This window comes from Heterocephalus glaber, unplaced genomic scaffold (genome assembly GCF_053883595.1).
Source record: "Heterocephalus glaber isolate CG9 unplaced genomic scaffold, H.glaber_assembly_v1.0 deba00001509, whole genome shotgun sequence".
In the NCBI taxonomy this organism is placed as follows: Eukaryota; Metazoa; Chordata; class Mammalia; order Rodentia; family Bathyergidae; genus Heterocephalus; species Heterocephalus glaber.
This window is the reverse complement of record NW_028258325.1, coordinates 20,803,473-20,828,418: the sequence shown is the minus strand read 5'-3', so window position 1 is coordinate 20,828,418 and position 24,946 is coordinate 20,803,473. Positions and strand designations below refer to the sequence as shown.

Below are 24,946 nucleotides of genomic sequence, written 5' to 3'. Positions count from 1 at the left end.
AGGGTAAAATCACAATAGATCCTGCAGAAATCCATAAGATCATCAATACCTACTTCAAGAACTTGTATTCCAATATGATGGAAAATACGGAAGAAATGGACAGATTCCTAGAAATATATGAATTACCAAAGCTGAATCAAAATAATATAAAAATTCTAAATAACCCAGTAACAGTCAATGAAATTGAAGATATAATTAAAAACCTACCAACAACAAAAAAAGCTCAGGTCCCAACAGATTCACTGGTGAATTCTACAAGAAATTAAGAGAAGACCTAATGCCGCTACTTCTCAAACACTTTAATGGAATTTTAAAAATTCATTTCTGGAAGCAATCATTACCCTGATACCAAAACCAGAGAAGGATCAAACCGAAAAACAGAACTACAGGCCAATCTCCCTGATGCACATAGACACAAAACTCCTCAATAAGATATTGGCAAACAGAGTGCTGCAAATCAAGAAATTATATACCATGACCAAGTAGGCTTTATCCCAGGGATGCAGGGATGGTTCAACATCCACAAATCAATAAATGTAATATAGCATTTTAACAGAGCCAAGGACAAAAACCATATGGTCATCTCAACAGATGCAGAAAAAGTATTTGACAAAATCCAACATCTACTCATGATAAAAACCCTACAGAAAACTGGCATAGATGGTTTTTATCTCAATTTCACAAAAGCTATCTATGACAAACCAATAGCCAACACCATAAATGGACAAAAACTGAAAGTTTTTACTCTAAAAATCAGAAACAAGACAAGGATGTCCACTATTTTTATTCAATATAAAATCTGGAATCATTAGCCAGAGTAATTAGACAAGAGAACAAAATAAAAGGAGTAAGGATAAGAAACAAAGAAGTTAAATTATCATTATTTGTGGATGACATGATACTCCACACAGAAGACCCCAAAAACATCACCAAAAGACATGTAAATTTAATAACCAACTTCAGAAACATAGCTGGATAGGAAGTCAACACGCAAAAATCAATAGCTTTCCTGTATACAAATAACAAACTTCTGAGAGACAAATTAGGGAAACAACACCCTGCACAATAGTATTCAAAAAAAATGAAATACCTAGAAATCAATCTAACAAAGGAAGTAGAAGACCTTTACATTGAAAACTACAGTACACTGAAAAAACATTGAAGAAGATATCAGAAAATGGAAAGATATTCCTTGTTCTCGGGTAAGAAGAACCAATGGAGTAAAAATGGCCATAGTTCCAAAACTGTTATACAAACTGAATGTAATCCCGATCAAAATTACAATAGCATATCTCACAGAATTAGAGAAAACAATCCTAAAATTTATTTGGAACCAGAAGAGACCTAGAACAGCAAAAGCAATTCAGAACAACAAAGGCAAGGTGGGGGCATCACAATCCCAGACCTGAAATTACACTACAAAGCTACTATGATAAAAACAGCACAGTACTGGCAAAAAAACAGACTCAAGATGAATGGAACAGATTAGAAGCAGCAGAAAACTACAAATATACTCAGCCACCTTACCTTTGACAAAGGGACCAAACACATTCACTGGAAGAAAGGTACCCTCTTTAATAAATGGTGCTGGAAAAACTGGCTTTCCACATGCCAAAGATTAAAACTAGACCCATATCTCTCACCATGCACTAAACTAAAATTGAAATGGATCAAAGATCTAAATATTAAAACAGAAACACTAAATCTGCTGGAAGATACAATCAGTAAAACAATAGGTAGACATAGGAGGCAGCAAAAACTTTATGAACAAAACCCCAATCATACAGGAAATATCACAAAAAATCAGTAATTGGGATCTCATCTTATTAAAAAGCTTTTGCACAGCAAAAGAAACCATCAAAAGAGTAAAGACACCACCCACAGTGGGAAAAAACTCTTCCAGCTATTCTTCAGACAAAGGACTAGTATCTAGAATATATAAAGAACTCAAAAAAAATCAGACTCCCCCTAATTTAAATACCCAATCCAAAAATGCATCTGAAATGAATAGACACTTCTCAGAAGAAGTAGAAATGGCAAATAAATATATGAAAAAATGTTCAACATCACTGGTCATTTAAGAGATGCAGATGAAAACAATGCTGAGATTTCATCTCACCCCAGAAAGAATGGCTATTATCAATAAATCAACCAATAATAAATACTGGCAGGGCTATGAACTGTTGGTGGGAGTGTAGACTAGTGAAACCACTGTGGAAATCAGTGCAGAGAGTCCTCAAAAAAACTGTAACAGGAGGTTTCATTTGACCCAGCTATTCACTTTTTTGTTACCTTCCCAAAACAATTAAAACCATCATATCACACCAATATAAGCACACCCATATTTATAGTGGCACAGTGTGTAAAAGATAAATCTTGGAAACAGCCCAAATGCCTATCAGCTTGAGACATTTCTAGCTAAATGGATGTATCTTGAGACCATATTCTCAAGGGAAATAAATCAGACACACATGTTTAAATACCACATTCTCCGGTGTGAGAAACTGGAAGTATTAAAAAGACCAAAATGTATAATAGATATTGGGAAATGGAATAAAATGTTCAAATGGGAAGAGGAACAAGGAAGGGGGGTAGAAGAAAGGGAGGAAGGAACAAGAGAATAGAAGGGAAAAAATGGAAACAAAGCTTTTGTAAATAAGGGAAAGAGAAGTTGAAGGAAAGGGAGGAAAATGGAAAAAAGAAGAAGCAAGATATAACATATACTGGAAAATTCCCTATGCTGAAGGTTATCATTATGTGTATCTAAAATTGGTCCAGGGATTTAGCTCAGTGGTGCCATGCCTGCCTCACAAGCACAAGGTCCTGAGTTCAAACCTGGTACCAGAGGAATGTTTCTTCAGCATTGGTTGTACATACATGTATATCTAAAATATACCAATAAAAAAAAAAGACAAAAGGCAAAAGCCCACAGTGAGTCCAAGGAAAAAAAACTAATATACAATTCCTTTAAAGGGATTTTGTTGTAACCAAAGGACAAAGTAATGGGGCAATAATCAAAAGGAAAAACAGGTGAGAAGTTTTTACTTTGTTGTGTTTTAAGGTAAGGAAAACAATGTAAGTTTTAGAGATGGGAGAATTCCTAGAAAAATGGAAAATATGGTTATTGATCAGAGAAAAATTTCCAAAGCACTGCTCTACAGTAAAAGGAGATATCAAATACACAAGCAATTAATTCAGAGTAATAGGAGAAAAGGTAAGAGTTTATAGACAAAAATACAAATTGTGAGTGAGTTCCCAATTATTATGACTTCTAACAGTGAGAGAAAAAACTTTTCTACTCAAATTCTAACATTTTTAATTAGATCACTGACATGACATTTTAAATACAACACTAAGCATGGAAAATAAACTAGCAATGGACAGTTACAGGAAAAGAACTGACCAATTACATATAATAGATTATACAACAATACAAATAAATATAAGGGTGAAAATGTCTTCTCTCAATTCAGATAGTAGATACATGAGTGTGTACATTTTTCAAAATTCATCAAACCTGACACCTAAACTCTGCATTAAGTTGTATGTTAACTAAACCTAAAAAACAAAAAGCCTTTAATTCATCAAAAATTTAAAGAAATTAATTACCTTATGCAGGCACAATTTTATCCACTAAAAAGATATTAGTCTAAATGTACAGCTTATTTCTTGGGTACTTTAAGAAAGCCAATCATTAAGAGGTTCAATAAATTTATCACATAGAATAACTTTTTGCAGTGCTAGGGACTGAATCCAGGGTCTCACAAACACTAGGCAAGCATTCTACCACTGACCTATATCCCCAGCCAAAAAAGTGCAATTTTTAAATGTCTTCATCATTTGCTAATTTCTCAGAAGAGAAATAAAAATAGAAGAAAAGTCTACAATACTTCAATTAGTGAAGCTCAGAGTAGTAATATCAATATTTAGGGAATAATGGCTTCTTGGGCACCCATTTATAAGCATACAAAAAGTTTAATTTCCCTTAACCACCACACATGTGTGTGCTATGTAACTAATTTAGGACAGGTTATTACCCAAAGAGCAGATGTGATCATGGTAATGGCATAAGGAAAGACAGTACAGATGAATTCTTTGGTTTGAAAGAAGAATGATGGAAGAAAATACAGAAAAATGGCAGAGAAGTTCAGCCAGTCCTAGCACCCAGAAGGAAGCTCCCTGCTGTCATCCCAGGCTCCTAGGGCCAAGAAGGTGAGCCAGTCCAGCACCCGGAAGGAAGCTCCCCCGCCTCCATCCCAGGCTCCTAGGGCCAAGGTGAGCCGGTTCCAGCACCCAGAAGGAAGCTCCCCCGCTGCCATCCCAGGCTCCTAGGGCACAGAAGGTGAGCCATGTGGGTGCCAGAAGCACCGGCCCCCACCCCCGGAAATGAGAACACACATAAACAAGCCTCAAAAACAGACTTCCAGATTACCTACAGCAACCTCAAAGGGAAACAAGATGGAACAATCTGATACTCAACCACCTGGACTCTCTGAACTGGCAACAAAAGAGGATCTGGGAAAAATGAAATCAGAAATAATTACTCAGATAACAACAAAGATTTTGCTCATGGTGCAAGACATGATTAATAAATCTGGAGAGGACACAGATAAAAAACTAGAGGATCTGAGGAACATGATGGAATCACAACACAGGAAACAAATGGAATCCATAAAACCGATACAAACAGATTTCCAAGAGATTAAAAACTCCATTGAAAGTCTGCGCAGCAGAATGAACCAATGTGAGGATAGAATTTCACATATAGAAGATAATATTGCAATTAGTGACCAAGAAAAGAAAAATTGCTTTAAAATTGTAAGGGAACACGAGAAATCAATCCAGCAGCTGCTAGACAATGCAAAGAAGAATAACATAAGACTGATCGGAGTCAATGAAGAAACAGGAGAGAGTGCACATGACATAAAAAAACTCTTTACAGAAGTGATGGCAGAAAACTTCCCAAGGAGGGGAAAAGAACTTGACATACAGATAAGTGAGGCATATAGGACTCCAACTAGCCTTAATCAAAAACAATCTATACATAGGCATATAATAGATAGGATTCCAGAAATCCAACAGAAGAATAAAATTCTACAAGCAGTGAGAGAAAAGAAACAAATCATATACAAAGGAAAGCCCATCAGAATCACAGCAGAATTCTCAATGCAAACCCTCAAGGCAAGAAGAGCTTGGAGTGATGTATTTCAAGCCCTAAAGGAAAAGAGCCTCCAACCCAGATTGATGCACCCTGAAAAACTATCTTTCAAAATTGATGGAGAAATAAGATACTTTCATGATAAACAGCACCTCAGGAACTTCATGAATACCAAACCAGCACTGCAAAAAATTTTAGACAATACCCCAGGAAAAGACAATGAGGATCACAACCCCAGGAAACCCAGCAGAATGAATCCATTGGGCATGACAAATTAAACACAAAGCGGGAGAATCCAACAAAAAGAAAAAGTCATGACAAGGCTTTTAAAACTTTTGACTTCATCTTCCTAATGAGTGTATAATTCAATCTTATTATTGTACTAATTAATATTTTTCTGATTCTAGAACTGCACACCATTCCTTGTGCTGTACTGGCTATTTATCATCTTCTTATGTCTACATTTTAATTGGGTTGTCTATTAATGAGCTCTAAGAATTCTTTATATATTCTGCTCATAGGTTATATGCATTGTAAATATGGTCTGTTTAAGGACTACTTTTCATTTTAATGATGTCATTTAAAGTTCTAAATTTTGATGGAATCTCATTTATCAATTTTTTTTCTTTTATACATCATGTTTTTTGTATCCTAGGTAGTTCTTGCCTACCCTGAATTCATAAATATTTTCCCTTATAATTTCTTCTTAAAGTTTTGTACTTTTAGGCTTTCTTATTTAGGTTCATAGATCCCTTCAAGTTATTTTCATGTATGGAAAAAAAGGGTTGAGGTTAATTTTTTATATATGGATACCAGGTGTTCTAGTACCGTTTGCTGAAGAAACTATCTCTTCCTCAGCTCTTGAATTGAGTTTATATTCCATAAAATGCTAATGTTAAATAATCTTTCAAAACTCAGTGGACCATATATGTGTGTTTCTATTTCTAGATTCTCTGTTTTATTCCAGTGATCTATATGTCTTTCCTTACACCAACACTGCCTTGATTACTGCAGCTTTAGAAAAAGTCTTAAAATTGGGTGCTAAATGTCTTCCAACACTGTTTTTGTTTTTGTTTTTGGCTTTTCTGGGTCCATTGTACTCCTACATAACTTTTAAATTTCAATATCATCCAGTTCTTCATTTATAGCAAGTATACACAGACCTGAATTTTTACATATACCTTGTGTTTTCTAATCCTGCTAAATTCAAGTACAAGTTCTAGGGGCTCCTAGAGATTTCTTAGTATTTTCTCTGTAGATGATCATTTCATCTACATATAAAGATTTTGCTTCTGCTGTGCCAATCCTATTCTAGTTGTGTCATTTTATTGCCAGACTATTCTGGTTTAGACCTATGTTTCAAAGTCTAATGGACAGATGAAGAGTAGGCATATATGCCCTTGTTCCCCACTTTAGGAAGAAAGCATTGTATCGTCTCCATTCATAGAAGGAGTTTTTCTTGGCTGTATGGAGCACATCTCTTTGATCTGTTGAGAAGGTTCTGTTCTACTTCTAGTCTCCTGATAGCTTTTACCATGAACAACTGTGGAATTTAGTCCAATACTCTTTCTCCAACTAGTGACAGGATCATATGGCTTTCTCCTTTCCTCTGTTAAAATGATTGCTTTTGGGGGTGGATCATCCAATGCTGAACCAACACTGCCATCCCTATAATAAAACCACTTTCTACATACTGCCAGATCTGACTTCTAAGAGTTTGTTTTGTTAAACAAATTTCTATCTGCGTTCATACTTTTTTCTTCTATTATCTTTATCCAGTTTTAGGATTAGCACAATGTTGATTTCCTAAAATGATAGGAGAAGTGTTCCTTCTTTTTTCTGCTTTAAATGTTTGATATAATTTATCAGTTAAAATGTTTATGAGCCTGCTGTTGTCATATAGGTAGGTTTTCAACCTAGGAATATACTTTCTTTAATAGGTACTATGCAAATTTTATATTTCTTCCAGAGTTAGTTTCATTAATTTGTCTTTTAAATTACTTCTTAGAAATTGTCAAATTTATTTCAAAAAAGATTTTTGTAATATGCTTTCTATATCCTTTTAAATTCTGTAAAACCTGTGGTAATGTCTCCTAGATCTTAATATTGTAATTTTAAACGTGTATAACTGATATTGTGTAACAGGAAGAAAAGGTCTAAAAGAGCAGGGGAATTGGGAGGGGTAGGGGAAGGGAAAAAAGGGAAAGGAAAAAATATGAGAAGAGGAAAAAAATGGAAAGAAGGTCTTTCCAAATAGGGAAGGGTGGAGGGGGTGAAGGGAGGGCAAGGGAAGGGGAAAAAAAATAAGAACCAAGAGACTCATGTAATGTTACAAGATCCCAATGATGAATGTAACTGTATTTTATACCTAAAATGTACCAATAACGTTAATGGGGAAAAAAAAAAAAAAGAAAATACAGAAGAACAAGCCTTTATATGAAGGATGTCCTATTTGAATTAAATCTTAGAATTAATGTTACAAGATGACTGTATTTTGACAAGCAAAATGAAACAGGAAGCTGAAGGAAATTGACTCAAGTGCTTTTGCAGGCATGATGTGTACAAAAAGTTGTCAATAGTTCACTCTGGCTAACATAAAGAATACATAAAGAAGCTGCACAGTAAGTGACCATAGCTAGGTAAGTTTGGTATGACTATACTGGAAGGGTTCATGAACGCCAAACCAAGAAGCATAAGCTATTTGACAACCATGGCAGTGCTTCTCAGAGTGTGGCCACTGGTCTAGCAGAATCAGCACTGTTAGAGAACTTAGAAGAAAAAATTACTAGGTTTTATCCCAGACCTACTGAACCTCTGTAGTTAGAACCTGTCATCAGAACCTCTGTGGTTAGGCCTAACCATCTGTGTTGTAACAAGTTCCCTGGTAACACTAACAGACACTAAAGTTTGAGACTGCTGGACTATGAAGCAGTTTTTGAAAACAGTGTATTTTTAAATGTTTTTATCAAGCAATAATAGTCTAAATGGATTTAAAAGGAGGAAAAGACCAGCAATGACAATACTAGTTAGAAATCAAATAATAATAACTCAACAACTCAGAAGACAAGAAAGCAAAGAGGAGACCAGAGCACTGAGCCAGAGTTGAGAACAAACCAATGAAGCCATCAATAAAAATAATTACACACTTAAAGAGAAAGAGTAAACAGTATTTTTAAGGAAGTCAGTGACTGGATCAGACTTTCTAGAAAGGAAAACAAAGAGAAAAGGCAATGAAGTCTGCTAGCATTTAGGATACTAACCCCCTATCACAATTACTTGGTCTTTTAGGTCTTTCTTTAAAACCTAGGTGGCAGCTTCCGTGACCCTACAACTCTTCCATTCTGCATTTCTGAAAAACAAGCATCACCAGTGCAAGCACCAGCCAGGCCCCCTTGGATTACAGCTGCAGTAGCCTATGTGTGCATGATGGCTGATCAAGCAATCCCCAAGTGGGCAGGTACCCTACGACATTCTTCTCACAGCAGTCTTCCAGAGGAGTTTATGGCCTTTATACCCATGAGCCTACAATGGGTGATGTCTTACTGGTTCCTGAGACATTCTCAATGTGTCTTTCTTCTGATCCCCATGCAAAAAAACTTAATTTATTTTTAATGGACCTAATTTCTTCAGCCTTCACATATTCTTGTCAACATTCTGGTACTCTGAGCTCCCACCATAATTGCCCATCAAGCTCTACTCGAAATGTTCCAGAGCACCAATAGTCACTTCTCCAAACATTTCCAAATTCCTCTTGCAAACCAGTACCAAAGGCTTCTGAACCACATGGTCAGGTATAGTCACAGCAATTGCCCTACTCCCAGTATTAATTTTTTATGATGGTAAGCTTTTCCATTTCTGGGACAAAACAGGTGACATGCAAAACTTAAAGGAGATGTTTATTTTGGCCTGTGTTTTTAGAGGTTTCAGTCTATGGTTGGCTGGCTCCAACACAGAGACCTCATGGTGGAGAGGGATGGTAGAAGAAAGCTTCTCAACTCATAGAAGCCCTGAAGCAGAGAGGTGAAAAGAGCCAGATACTAAAGGGTGAGGAACCAGATATAGCTTAAGGCCACGCCCCAACACCCAGTTCCTCCATTGAGGCCCCTCCTCCTAACACCCCATTCATCTATGAACTCAATGAGGCTAGTTGCCATCACGTGAAAATTTGGTCATCAGTGTGTGTGTGTGAGTGTGTGGGTATGTGCATGTAGTGTGAATACTTAAGATCTAATCCCTTAGCAAATTGAAGTATATCATGTTATTTACTATAGTCACCAGCATACATTAGATCCCCATAACTTAAGTACAATGGAAAGCAGACTATGATAAGTCATATGGTGAGGGTAATTATATGGCTCCTTGCCCGGTACAGAACCTGTTTACACCTATTGTCTTGATATAATTATTAACAGCACCCTCTTCCATTCTTATACATATGCCAGCTTGAATATGGTAACTCTTATCCATAATAACAATAATATAAAACTAACAATGTTAAATTAAGACACAACTGCATTTGATTCATTTGTAAAATGGAATAAATAGGTTCTATACCCACCCAAATTCAGACATCTTTCAAAAGATGAGACAGTATGTCCAGTGTGCTAAACCCTCAATATATTACATAAATGCAATGCCATGCTGTTATGCTGAAAATGCTCAGAGAAGGAGGGGGAGGAAAGGAGCAGGACTGGCAGTACAGTCAGGCTAGCACCAATGTAGAGAAGTCCAGATGCATGATCGATCCATACTCCTACTCCTCTGCCCCCTTTCAGTCTGTAGCAATGCTGAATATGAAAGGTTGTTGGGGTAAACTAACATTAATGGAACAAGAATGAGAAATTATTTTTTTAATGAAAATATACATTTACTACGTGGTCTGACTAAGGAAAGCTGAAACAATTTGAGGGAAGGCCAAAAGACTTACTAATTGAAGCAGGAACTGTGATAACTTTCAGAAAAAGGCAAAAGATACTGAATGTTTCCATGCTCTGTGATGCCATAAAATGATTCCAGAAGTTTTGGTTTCTGAATACACAAAAGTCTTGCTACAGGCCACAATTTTCCAGTTTATTAATAGGTTGCATTTAAGAGTGGTTACTTACCATTTTAAAGTACATCATTCCACACAAAATATATTACAGTGTTTAAGTTACTAGTTCATCAGAAACATCTGATTAGTCCCTATGTAATTCAACTATGAAGTGGCAATGGTGCTTTTTAAATGGTCTATGATTAAGGTAACCTCATGAAGACAGAATATTCTATAATAAATCAGAATTATGGGGCAGAGAGAGATGAGACAAACCAAAACATGGTAAGAACTGGTAGATAAGAGAAAGTCATCTGGTTTCTAAGCTGGTTGTTTTGAGAGACAAGCAGATACATGACTAGCAAAACTCTGAGAAAATCAGTTTTTCAAAATGTCCTAAGTAGAAAAATAGCTCAAGAGCAATTGGTAAACAACTCGAAAAAGTCCAGTAAATAAATACTACAATTGTTAAAGCAAGATATAAGAGCCTGAATATTAAATACTGAGGCAAGACACAAAATTCACAAGGTAAACATTCTAGGTACAACTATAAAATAATGAGATATTTTCTTAAGATCAGTCTCAATAATTTATACACGCTTCTCAACCGTCTCGGTCAGTGGTAGCAAACCTATGGCACACATGCCACTAAGAGTTTTTCTTCCAGACTTCCTATTTAAAGGTACCAAACACTACATTTAGCAACTCTTCATACCAAAAACTAGACACATTCCAAATACAAATTCAATCTACAAATTATCTGAATTTGTAACTAAAATAATCATAGGGACAATTTATGGGAAAAGGTTTTTTTTTTAAGAAATAAGACTTTGTCTTTCCTTATCAAAATGGCATATACTGTATTTTCTACCTCACCCATTCTTTTTCTCTAAATTAGTATAAATGAATCAATTTCGTGCAGATAGCACAGGTATCAGAGCTAATTTCAGTAAGGAAAAAGCAGACCACCGATCAGAACAATGTCAAGTGCTGATGAGCCGAATGGTTAAGAAACATGTACAGTGTAGTGGAAATTAAAAAAGAATAACGTTAGCAATGTCTCCATAACTTATTTTCGTAAAGCATTCAGATATAATTTATAACATGACCTTGCTGTACAGTTCATTAGTGCAGTAGCCTCCAAAACTGAGGTGCCCAGACCACTTATATTTAATCATATCCCTTTTCTAAGTCACATTTTTATGAACAGTTTAAGAAGATGTAGCATTGGTATAACAGCTTGTGTGTGTGTGTGTGTGTGTGTGTGTGTGTGTGTGTGTGTGTAAAACTATGTAGTATACATGCATACTTCCTAAACAGAATTGTTTATTTAACAGAGTGCATACTCAAAATCTTCTTACTGATAGAAGTGCATGATAACTTGTTTGGAGAATTATGGATTATGAGATCAATTTCTGGCCTCCAATAAATTTTTTTTTATTTTTTACTGCTATCAGAATTGCTAAGTGAATTTAACAACAATATCTGAAGGACTGTATTTGAACCACACACATCTCTACACTGCATCAAATTTATGAGCTATCCTTTACCTTTTTCTCAAATTATACTAGTCTGTTTGATGGAAATTTACTTCAATACCCAAGTATCCATAATTTTTATCATAATCAGATAACATTTCTGCTAACTTTCTAAGCTCTCCTCATTATTTACATTTAAGTAAAATGTTTTTATAAGAGCCAATATGAAAACATTCAGAATTCTAGGGACCAGCTTTTACTGACTCCCAGCAGGAACTCTATGGATCACAGAGCTAGTGAATGACCGGCATGCCCTTTGCATCATGCACTAATGCACCTGAGATATGGAGATTGCTCAGTCTCACCTGCTTTTTCACGCTTTCATTAAATTGGTGCCTCACTTTCTTGATGTTCATGGATCATTCCAACCTCAATTTGCTACTTTCTCGTGTCTCTTACATACTCTTGATTCTTTGTCACATCTCAGTTTTTTCAGAACAAGTCAATGTTTGTATTCTCCATCAAATGACTGGTTATAAGCATACCAAGTATCTATGTGGAGGTTTAGAAAAAAAGCAATTCACACACTACCTAGCAGCCAATAGATGCTCAATAAAAGATGCTGAGGTAAAATTTTCTCCTGGACCTAGTGTCTCACTTCTCACAAATAGGATACAACAAAAGTCACAGTATACCACTGCCAATATCAGTTATAAAAACTAACCAATGATCCTTCTATTGCCAGACTTTCTTTTTCTGAGCTCTGTATCACTCCATTTAACTCTGTTTCACACAGTGAAAACACTTTACACATGTGCACTTAAAATCTGCTGAGGAATTGAAATGATTAAATAACTTACAATTCTAGAAACTATTATGTAATTAAATATTCTAATAAGTCATCAAATATCTGCCAAAGCTTACTTACTACTCCTCTGTCTACATACTATGTACAATTTTACTCATTCTTTTAAATGTATTTTTAATTGTTCAGCTAATGTGAATTTCTTCTATTCGTTTCAAATTTTAGCATTTTTGTAATTACAGTATGCTATGATTTGAATGGCTGTCCACTCCAAAACTCGTGTTGAAATTTGTCATAGTGGTGCTGTTAGGAGGTGTGATGTTGAAAGGTAACAGGGCCATGAGAGGTCTACTCTTATGTGTAGGAATGTCATTATTACACTGAAACCATGTAAAGACAAAGAGGATGTGGAATTTGACAGAGCTAATCCAGTCATATTGGTTTGTTGTGTGTGTGTGTTTTTTTTCTTTTTGGAACCAGGGATCAAACCCAGGATCTTGCACTTTTGAGGCATGCATGGCACCACTGAGCTAAATCTCTGGCTCTAGTCATATTGTAAATGACCCAAAAAATTACAACAATAATTTTAGGAAATCCACTTAGCTTAGAGAATAACTTACCCCTTTATAAACAGCTGATACATTTAGTGTTCAATTAAGTATGTAAACTGGCAATTAAACCATTTAATAATCTTGGAAAAATAATAATATAGTCTGATTGCGTGTGTGCGTGTGTGTGAGTGTTTTGTCTTTGTATGTAGAAGGGAAGGACAGAAAGAGGGAGAGGGAGGAGGGAGAGAGAAAGAGGAAGACAGGGACAGAAGGATAGAGAAGGAAAGAAGGGGGAAAGAGAGGAAGGAGGGAAGGAAAGAGGAGGGGGAGGGAAATAATGTTGAGGCTTGAATTATCCACTCAATATAGGTGCAAGCCTATACCAGTGCTCTGGGAAGCTGAGGCAGGAGGATCACAAATTCAAGCTCAGCCTGCATGATTTTGCAACTTAGCAAGACCCTATCTCAAAATAAAAAAATAAAAATAGCCAGGGATATAGCCTGGTGTGAAGCGCCTGGATTCAATCCCCAGCAGCATGAATGAATGAATGAATGAATGAATTTAAAAAGTGGTCCTAATAGTAAAGCTCCTGATAATCTATCAATCTCATTTCATGCAACCTTATAATCAACAGAATAATTTAAATATTTAAAACTTATTAAATTGGAAAACAACCCAAGCTAGAGTTATTATATAGTTCAGAGTTCTAAAGGCAAATGAAATAAATTGGTCTATTTAAAATTGAAAGTATTTTGGTATAACCACAATGAGAAAAAAAACCACCTCAGTAAGTAGGAATCAACTGATGCAGATACATTACATGTAAGACTGGAGAGTGATTATCACTATCTCTGATCTAACAGGCAACTAGAGAGCACTGCAACCTTCTCAGCTGAGGCAAACACTCTCAAAGTGATAATCATGATGGATTAGACAGGACAAACTTAAGAGGCAGTAAGCTGGGCACAAGAAAATAAATACTAAGATTAAAATAGAACTAGTAAATAATCAAAGCACATAAGCAGCAATAGTAAAAGGGAAAAAATAAGGAATTTTAACAACACATGGTCTTATTTATAGCAGGGGTTGGCATACAGACAAAATCAGGCCTGTTGTCTGTTTTGCAAATTACGTTTTATTAAAAAGCCACAATGGCCATCAGCTCATGTATGATCTATAGCTGCTTTTATATAGTGGCAAAATTGAGTACTTCCATCAGAGACAAAATAGCACAAAAAAACTAAAAAATTTACTACCTTTATTAGTTTCCTAAAACTGCCATAACAAAGTAACACAAACTGAGTGGCTTGAAATAAGCAAAATTTAATCTCTTACAGATCTGGAAGCTAAAAATTAAAAATTAAGGTTATCATTACGGTCATTAAGGTCAGCAGGGTCACGCTCAAAGACTGTAGGGGAGATGTGGCCTATGATTGTCTCTTAGCTGCTGGTGTCACCAGCAATCTTTAGCGCTCCTTGACCTGCAGCTGTACATCCCTCATTGTCACATGGCTGTCCTCTTCCCAAAGTCTGTGTCTCCACAGGGTGTTTTCCTCCACTAGTCACTAGTCACATTGAATTAATGTTCTAGCCTGCTCAGGTATGTCCTCATCTTAACTAATTCCATCTCTAATGGGACTCTATTTCTAAATAAGGTCAGCCTGTATTACTAAGGATTAGGACTTCAATACATTTTTTTTGTTTTTAATTGGTTCATTTTAGATATACATAGTGATCACATTCATCATAGGGAATTTATATCTGTACATGATATATCTTGATTCTTCTCTTTTTTTCCCCAATCCTCACCCCTCCCATTAACCCCTCTTCCCCTCGTCTACAAAATCTTTGTTTCCATTTTTTTTCTTCTGTTCCTTTTTTCTTTTCCCTTCCTTCTTTTCCGCCCTCTCCCCTCCCTTGTTCTGCTTCCCATTTGAACATTTTTATGTATAACAGATAATTGGGAAATGGTAAGAAAATGTTCAATATATGTTTTTGGAGGACATATTTCAAACTGTAACTTGGTTCTTTACAGAAAAATGTCTGCCAACTTCTAATTTGGAAGAATAAGATCTAAAAGAGATAGGTACAGAAGTACCACTGAATAGTGAGGGATTTAAAATAGGTGAGAGAAATTCTGCTTTAAAAATCTAAAATGATGAGGTCAAGTACTGATCTTTAGAAAATGTCATGTTAAATAACAGTATTATCAGAGGATGTCACTGCTATGTAACATTAGATAATGATGTACGAAATAACATAATTTAATATTATCAAAAAAGAAGCATCTCTACAGAGAGGTTGAAAAGCCCTGAAAAATGAAAGGGGATTTGGGTAGAATGAGACACAACTTCTACGGAGAAATTAAATAAACAACCTCTATGGAGAAACTATGAGAAATACTAGACCAGGGAAAGATAGGAATACTTCAAAATTAAAGACAAGAGGTACAGTAAATTAGTAAATTGATGGCCTCCAATGAACCAGACCTCCTAATCATCTCTGTCACATATCCTCTCCCACACAGAAGTCTGAGCTTAGCCAAAAGACTTGTTTTGGCCAATTTGATATTAGAAAGCACTGGCAAGCATAGGCATGATAAGCACTTGCACATGGGACTTGCCTCCTTGGAACACTACACTTGGAAATCAGCTGTCATGCTGTAATAAATTTTGAGCTACACTCCTGAATATTGAGAGGTACATAGAGAGATCATGAAAGATAAAAGGCCATCTTAGATATTCCACCCCCAGTAACTCCCAAATGCATGTCAACTGCCACAGTGACCTCAGCCCATACCTAAGGGAACAGAAAAACTGCTTAGCTAAGCCCAGTTAACCCACATACTTGAGAGAAATAATAAACTGTTGTCATTTTAAGCCACTACATTTTGGAGTGGTTTATAAAGCAGCAATAGATAATGACAGAATGTTTAAGAATTTCAAGAATACAAGACTGGCCGGGCATGGTGGTGCACATCTGTAATTTCAGCACTCAGGAGGCTGAGGCAGGAGGATTGCCACAAGTTCAAAGCCAGACTGGCGTACATATTGAGTTCAAAACCAACCTAAACTACACAGAGAGACCCTGTCTCTAAAAAATAAAGAAACATTAGACTGAAGATTTTTATAAAACTGGGAATCACTGGGGCTGGGGATTTAGCTCAGTGCCACTGTATCTGCCAAGTGCAAGGTCCTGAGTTTGATCCCCAGTACAAAAAAAAAAAAAAAAAAACCTAGGAAACCCAGTATACAAATGTAAGGAGGAAAAAAACAAGAAAAACTAAATTTATAGGCTAAAATTAAAATGTAAAAGAGAAAAGCTAAAGATATTGAAGATGAAAGCATTGAGTCACATGAGGAATAAAGGGAAATTTTAAGTCTAGAAACACAAGTCATTCTGTTCTAAAAGAACAGCAGAGAAAGTTTCCCACTTACTTCATCACTTTCGTCTACTTCAATTCCACCATCTTTGTCATCATCCATTTGTTTATGTATTGTCTGAAGAGCTTCCAGACTAAACTTATCTTCATCTGTAAAGCACGATGGGCTCAGCGATGTGCAGGGATCTGAGACAAAACACAGGGCAATTACTGACCTGTCACACCAAATCAGACTACAGTTACAGAACATAACTTAAAAGCAAAATCCAGCAACATCCAACTTCAGACCAAGTCACAGTAAGAAGCTTCAAAATGTCTAGCAGAGTGTCTTCACATCAAAAGTATAATATATGAACATAACTGACTAAAAACAATCCGATTTCACTGGTATTAGGCAACTACACCCAGAAGCTATAGCAGCCCTAAACTCAAGTTTCTAAAGTCTTCACATCTTTAACCATCTCTTCTCCTCTAGCTCATTATATTCACTATTCTTCCCCAAAAACAATCTCCCGACATCTTATAAAAAGCTAAAAATCAGAGAGTAAAGTAATGTAAGTCCTAGGAAATACAAAACAACCAAACTAGAAAAGGAAATATAGAGTATTTACATGATTCTTCTTTCGTTTTCCTATTTAAGATAATTCAAAAGTCTACCCATATGACTTTTTGAAAAAATATGTAACTTCTTAGGTTCAACAAGAAAAAATGAATTTTTTTACATCTTATTCCTCATGTTTTCCTTAAAATATTTATTGGTTAAACCTACTTTAATGCATTAAGTATGAATTTTCAAATTCAGATTGTCAAATACTAACTACAGGGCATGAATAGCTTTTCAAAGGCTAAAAATCATATTGATGAAAACTGCCTTCTACTGCTATACTTCCTACCTGGAGGACTGGTAGACTGACCAATTCCAGACCAAATTCGAATGATAAAATAATATTTTAAAATGTAATCAAAACCACATGTATTTCTAGAAATAGTACTGGCTTTAAAGTTTAATGTGATTAGCCTAAAGAAGGAATGCCACGTCTGGCTGATTTCTTCCTCAATAGTTTAAAATCTAGTGTATCATTCTGGCCTTGTTATGAGTTAACAGTCATCAGTTAATTGTGGACAAATAACTTGATATTGGGTCTTAGTTAACTCACCTCTAAAATAAGCACATAAACCAAATGCTTACAGTTTTACTGAAACTATAAAAGTCTAACAATATCTAATTTGATGCCTAGGTGGAAAAAAAAGTGTTAGAGGCCAATACTTGAAACATACAAATTTTATTTTCTAAAAAACAATTTGACTCTATATTACCTACATGTTCCAGTTACAGCCTAAAATATAGTTAAGCAATTTAACATTTTTAGTTCTAATTAAAAATCTAATTTAACTTCTTTAGTTGTAGAAGGGAAGAAAATGAAAAAAGAACTACTAAGTGGGCTAGATGTAGCTCAGGGGTGTGCTCACTTTGGCAGCACATATACTAAGATGTGCCTCAGGGGTAACAAACTTGCCCCTCATGCCTGCGGCCCTGGGTTGGATTCCCAGCATCAACAAAACAAAAACTAAAAAATGAAATTACAAGTTATGTGTCACACACACACACACACACACACACACACACAAATATTTAAAACCTGATCAAGATTTAGTGAAGCCTAAGAACTGATAAACATAATGGTCAGTTATGTTCCCTAATTGAAAAAATCACCAGAATCTTGATATGGCTATGAGTTCAAATTCATTTGTAATTATTGTGATGGACACAAAGTAAAAGATAAGCTCTCAAGTATTATAATAACAAATAGTATAAAGATCGCAATACAACATGTAATTGTCTCCAGCACAATGAATGTTAACATATAACTTATTTTCCTAATAAACACATATAACATAAAGTACTCCCTTATAAGATTTGCTTTAGGGTGTAATGTCACCATACAATCTTTCATAAATACTGTCTCCCAGTGAGCACTTCCTTACCCCAACTCCATTCCATTCATTCAACAAATACCTACTGGGCACCTGCCGTGTGCCAGATGCTAGAAATACTATAATGAACAAAAAGGACAAAATTCCTCATAAAACATTCTAGTAAGGAATATGGACATAACAAGATCAATAAGTAAAATGTACAGGCATGTTATTAGTGGTAACTAGTAAGGAGAAAAGCAGTTAAGAGCAGATATAAAATGTCGAGGAATTTTTAATTTTGTATTATATCTTTATTTTTGTCATTTTAAGACCGCACATAATGCTGTACTTTTTAAATCTCTAATTGCTTTACAGATCATTTTGTCCACACAACTAAGCTTATGAACAGAGTAGAAACCATGTTCTTTTATTCTCACATGTTCATAAAACCAAGGCTTGGCTGGGCATTTTTATACCTCTATAACTTCTGGTTACTTCATACAGTAACTAAATCACAAACTTCTAGGCTTTTACACTATACAATGCAATCACAGAAATTAGGAATTAAGAGATAACAGAGTAACTTATGCTCCAAAAAGCTCAGTCTAGTGAGAAAGAATGCATTTAGCCTCCTACAATATATTGTTAGATACTAATGAGAACATGGGTTACAGGTGCCACAGTTTGAATGGATCCCCAAAAACTTAATTCCAAATGCAAGTTTTAGAAAGTAGGGCCTAATAGATTAATCATGAATGAGTTAATTTTGTCTATAAAAGGGCTCAAAACTAAGTTTGATCACTTGCATATCTGTGCTCTCTCCCCCTTTGCCTCCCTCTTTCCTCTCCCCTCCATTTACTCTTACCCTTCTGCTGTAAGATAATATAGCAAAAAAGCCCTCCCCAGATAGCAACTGGGTGTGGACTTCTCAGCCTCCAGCACTGTAAAAATTAAGTTTCTGTTGTTTATAAATTACCTAGTCTGTAGTATTCTATTACAGCAACATAAAACAGATTAAACACAGTCTATTATGAGAACACCTAAACTGAGACTGGAAAAGTCAGTAAAAGTTTTCTAGAGGTATATTTGGAGTTTTAAATGACTTAAATTTAAATTTAGAATTTTAAATTTATTTAGAGTTCTGTTGACCTTGATAAGTGTTATGATTTACATCTAAAATGTCCCACAGGTGTCTCATGTGTTCAGAGGTAGGGCTTCCAGAAGGCAATAGGATCACTGGGGCATTATACTCACCAGTGGATTAATCCACTGATATAGGTTCATAGCTCAATGTGCTGTTAGGAGGTGGGGCCTTCTAAGACAAGGTGGGCCACTAGAGGCATGACTGGAAGGGAGGATTCTTGTTGTCGCTATTCCCAAGAGGGCATAGTTTGAGTAGCTATCTTCCACCATGCCCTTCCATCATGCCTGTTCTGCCTTGAAGTTAGCCGACTAAGCATGGGCTAAACCCACTGAGACAATGAGCCAAATAAACTCATTGTGATGGCATATGTCTAGAAGTCCCCCCAAAGGCTCATGCCAGTCATAGGTGGGACTTTTTCAGAAGTGGCTGGATCTAGAGTGCATAACGCTGAAATTGATTCATGGTCCAATGATAGGCTCAAGGGCACTAAAATTAAAGTTGTGAGTGCTACCTGCCCTAAGTAGCCTGGATAAAATAAAAGGGGCAGAAAGATGCTGTGAAGGTCTCCTGTCAATTTTGCTGCCTTCTGCATGCAATGAACTGTTTCTCCTCTGTGACGCCCCTCTGCCATGTGCCTTTCTGCCTTGCAGCCAGCCAACTGTGGACTGAAACCCTATAAACTGCAACCTAAATAAACTTTTCCTCCCTTAACTTGTTGGTGTCAGGTATTTTTGTCTCAGCAATGAGGGAAAAGTAACTAAGACACCCCTCCTCCTTTAAACTGTGGCTGTCAGATATTTTGTCCCAGCAGTGGAAAAGTGAAAAAGAAAGAAATGCATGCCTAGAATAAGAAATAACATTATGTTCAATGACATGAAAAAAATACAGACCACTGAGAGATATGCAACTGGCTCGATATGGATACAGATAATACATAAAAAACAAACATGATATTGGGCAGAACAGTGGTTCCCAATTATTTTGGCATCAGGGATCAATTTCATGGAAGATAATTTTTCCACAAAAAGGATGTGGGGAGTGGTAGAGTGGTTTTGAGATGATTCAAACACATTACATTCATTGTGCACTTTATTATGAACTCTATTATGCACTCACCATATTATATACTCACTTTATTATATACTCACCACAATGCAGAACGAATGAGAGCCCTGAACTTGTTTGCCTGCAACTAGATGGTCCAAACTGGGAAGAATGTGAGACAGTGATACCTGAAACATACTGCTTATTTCCAACCCACTCTGTAATCTTATTTTGGTTGCTATCACTACAGAAAGCCCAGCTTCACAAAGATAAGGCACTGGAAATAGAAACAGGCATTTCAGTGCTTTTGTGGCTATCTCAGGATATTCCACCTTGACTTTAATCTAGACCGTATAGAGATTTGAATTTGTCTCAAACATACTTTTAAGGCCACCACCATCTGTGACCTCCAGAAGTTCATTATCATCCACCATGGACAAAGTTGATTCATCTGGCTTATTCACAAATGGGTTACAGAATGATTCTTTCCCAGTTTTGGTGGTCTTTTGTAGTTGGAAAATAATGCTGAAACTCTTTTGAAAGCTAAGGTAGGTGACCATGCACCTACTAGAGGAAAGAAGGTCCTAGCTCAGTCTCAAAACCTCTATTAATGTTTGAAACATAAAAAATCCCAGGGTTCACGCATCACCCCCATAATTCCAGTTTGGTTTTGATTGCAGCCACTTCATCTTTTGACCTCAACACAGGTGTGTTCTTCCATGAAGTGAGAGACTGAGTTCACTGAGCAAGTTGAATATATCACATGAATAAGCTAGTTTTGTAACCCATTCTGTGTCACTGAAATGTGCTGCCTGCCAGTGGTGAGTGTTTTTCTAAAAGAAATCTCTAGTGTGAAATCTCAAAAACACTGGCCAGTGATCTACCTCTAGAAAGCCATCTCACTTCTGTGCATAAGAGAAGATATGTGTGCTCTGCATCCACCTCCTCACATAGCCGCACAAAAAGAAGTTATGGGCACGTACTTTAATGTGGTTGATAACTTCAATCACATTCTATAAAACACTGTCAAGTTCAGGTAACATTTTTCAGCTAGCCATCATTTCTTTTTGGATAACATGGTACCTAGACTCACATTCAGAAATGACCTCTTTGACCTGAGTAATAAAACCAGGAAGCAGTTTAATCATGACAGTCACTTTATCTGTCTGTACAAATACAGACATAAAATGACCAATTCAATTTTCCTGACATCTAATCATACAAAGACTTGAATAGTTCTGCAGCTGTGGTGCTGGCTGGCAACTACAGTCCACATAACATATCCTCATGCACAACCTCCTGGAAAACATCACACCAAAAAAAGCCTTATTGTCAACATCAGTAGACTCCTGAACCTAGGGGTCACCAGCATGCCATGGTGACTCAAAAATCTCTATTTCATAAATCTGTCTATTTCATCAATTTTTCTAGTTATGGTGCTAGTCATAGAACACTGCAAGCCACCTTCTGAATGGTCACCTTTCCCCAAAAGTTCATGACAGATGTCCTTAGCAGCAGGCAGGATCAACTCTTCTCAAACAGTAAAGGGATTCTTAGCCCTGGTAATGCAGTTGGCCACCAAGAACGATCCTCTCAATGCAGACATTTGATAAAGTGGTGGCGTTCAATAATTGCCTCTGTTTTTCATATTCTTATTTTGGTTGGGGTTGGTGTTGGTGTTTGCTTTGGTTTTTGAAACTCCAAAGGCTTGTCTTTGGTTAATGTTGGGTATTCAGTCTTCAAGTGGAAAAGCAGTTGTGAAGCTGGAAGGTCGCACTGGACAGCCAGTCATCATATAAGCAGGCTTGAAAAATGTGAATCATCTGTTGAATAAGCCCATAATTGAAGTAGGACTCTTGGTATTTTCTTTCAAATTCCACTTTTTGTCCGCAGTCTTAAGAATCTTCTGTTCTCTCAGGTTTGTATCTTTTCTTTTTCCCTTTCAAAGAAGTTCTCCAGTGATGACTTTTTATTCATTTTGGGTAAGGTTAGTTTGTCAGCTTAGCAACACTGCAACTGACACAAGTGAGCAATGTGGGACAGACACAGACTGAGGTGGTTAAAAATAATGCTGGGTCCAGAGGAAGGGGCTTCCCAGCCACCATCCCTCCCACTGCTCCCAGCCCAGAGAAAAGGGCTTTTGGGCCACCATCCCTACCGCTGCTCCCGGCCCCTGTCCCACCCCTCCCAGCTCAGAGCAGGTGATCCATGCGGGTGCCAACAGCACCCCCCTCCCAAGTTGAAATGAGAAAACATGTAAGTAAGTCTCAATACCAGACTTCCAGATCACCTACAGCAACCCCAAAGGGAAATGAGATGGAACACTCTGATACTCAACCACCTGGACCCACTGAACTGGCAGCAAAAGGGGATCTGGAAAAAATGAAATCAGAAATAATTTCTCAGATAACAGGAGAAACTGTGCTCCTAGTGCAAGACGTGATTAATAAATCTAGAGAGGAGCTCAGGAACATAATGGAATCCCAACATAGGAAACAAATGGAATCCATAATACAGATGCAAATAGATTTCCAGGACATGAAAAACTCCATTGAAAGTCTACACAGCAGAATGAGCCAATGTGAGGACAGAATTTCAGATATAGAAGATAAGATTGCAATTAATGACCAGGAAAAGAAAAATTACTTCAAACTTATAAGGGAGCATGAGAAATCAATCCAGCAGCTGCTAGATGATGCAAAGAAGAATAACATAAGACTGACTGGAGTCAATGAAAAGAGAGTACAGATGACATAAAAAAAACTCTTTAAAGAAATAATGGCAGAAAAATTCCCAAACAGGGGAAAAGAACTTGACATACAGGTAAGTGAGGCATACAGGACTCCAAATAGCCTTGATCAAAAAAAAATCTAAACATAGGCATATAATTGTTAAGATTCCAGAAACTCAACAGAAGAACAAAGTTCTACAAGCAGTTAGAGAAAAGAAACATATCACATTACAAAGGAAAGCCCATCAGAATCACAGCAGACTTCTCAACACAAACCATCAACGCAAGAAGAGCTTGGAGTGACATATTCCAAGCCCTAAAAGAAAACAGACTCCAAACCGGACTGATGTACCCTGCAAAACTATCTTTCAAAATTGATGGAGAAATAAGATACTTTCATGACAAAGAGCACCTTAAGAACTTTGTGAATACCAAACCAGCACTCCAAAGAATTTTACACAATATCCTAGGAACAGACATTGAGGATCACAACCCCAGGAAGCAAAGCAGAATGAACCCATCTGGCACAATAAGAAATTAAATGTAAAGCGCGAGAACCCAACAAAAAGAAAAAGTCATGGCAATGACAAGTCAATACATTTCAGTTATAATCATCAACGTTAATGGTCTCAATTCACCAATCAAAAGAAATAGACTGGCAGAATGGGTCAAGAAGCAAAATTCAACAATATGCTGCATACAAGAAACACACTTAATTCAAAAGGAAACTCACAGACTGAAAGTTAAAGGGTGGAAAACAATACTCCATGTGACAGGAACCCGAAAAAAAGCAGGAGTAGCTATCCTCTTGGCAGATCAAGTAGATTTCAAACCAACACTAATTAAGAGAGACGAAGAAGGACACCACATCCTTGTAAAGAGAACAATCCAAAAGGAAAAGATGACAATCATAAATATCTATGCAACAAACACTAGTGCACCCAACTATATAAAACAAAAACTAACGGACATGAAAAGTCATATATGCACTAATACAATTGTAGTGGGGAACCTCAACACCCCACTGTCACAGATAGATCAACTAGACTAAAAATAAGTAATAAAATACTAGAACTCAATCGAACTCTTGAACAAATGAACTTAACAGATGTTTAGAGTCTTCCACCCCACAAAATCAGAATACACATTCTTCTCAGCTGCACATGGGTCATTCTCCAAAACAGACCACATACTCACACACAGAACATGTTTACGTGCAAAGGAACTGAAGTTATCCCCTGTATATTATCAGATCACAGTGGAATGAAATTGGAGATCCATAGCAAAAGAAACTGGAAAAATTTCATAAACACGTAGAAATTGAACAACACACTTCTGAATAACCAATGGGTCACAGAGGAAATTAAAGAAGAAATCAGACAGTTCCTTCAATTAAATGACAATGACAATACAACATATCAGAATCTATGGGACACAATGAAAGCAGTCTTACGAGGGAAATATATAGCAGTGAATACACATATTAGGAAAACAGAACGAGCCCAATTAAACAACCTGATGCTGAACCTCCAGCTTCTAGAAAAAGAAGAGCAGGACAACCCCAGAGCTCATACAAGGGAGGAAATTATAAAGATCAGAGGAGAAATCAATGCAATGGAGACTAAGAGAATGATGCAAAAAAAAAAATCAATGAAGCCAAGAGTTGGTTCTTCGAAAGAATCAACAAAACTGACAAACCCTTAG

At 36.5% G+C, this 24,946-nt stretch overlaps 1 protein-coding gene across 3 annotated transcripts in view; it reads right to left on the bottom strand.

Moving 5' to 3' along the window:
- Stim2 (stromal interaction molecule 2) overlaps window positions 1-24,946 on the bottom strand; it is a 168,017-nt gene that overhangs the window by 86,936 nt on the left and 56,135 nt on the right. For all 3 annotated transcript variants that reach the window (XM_021260206.2, XM_021260207.2, XM_013073005.3), the window contains exon 2: window positions 16,462-16,592. In XM_021260206.2, the coding sequence (XP_021115865.1) occupies window positions 16,462-16,509 (48 nt within the window). In that variant the 5' untranslated portion in view covers window positions 16,510-16,592. The remainder of the gene's footprint in view (window positions 1-16,461; window positions 16,593-24,946) is intronic.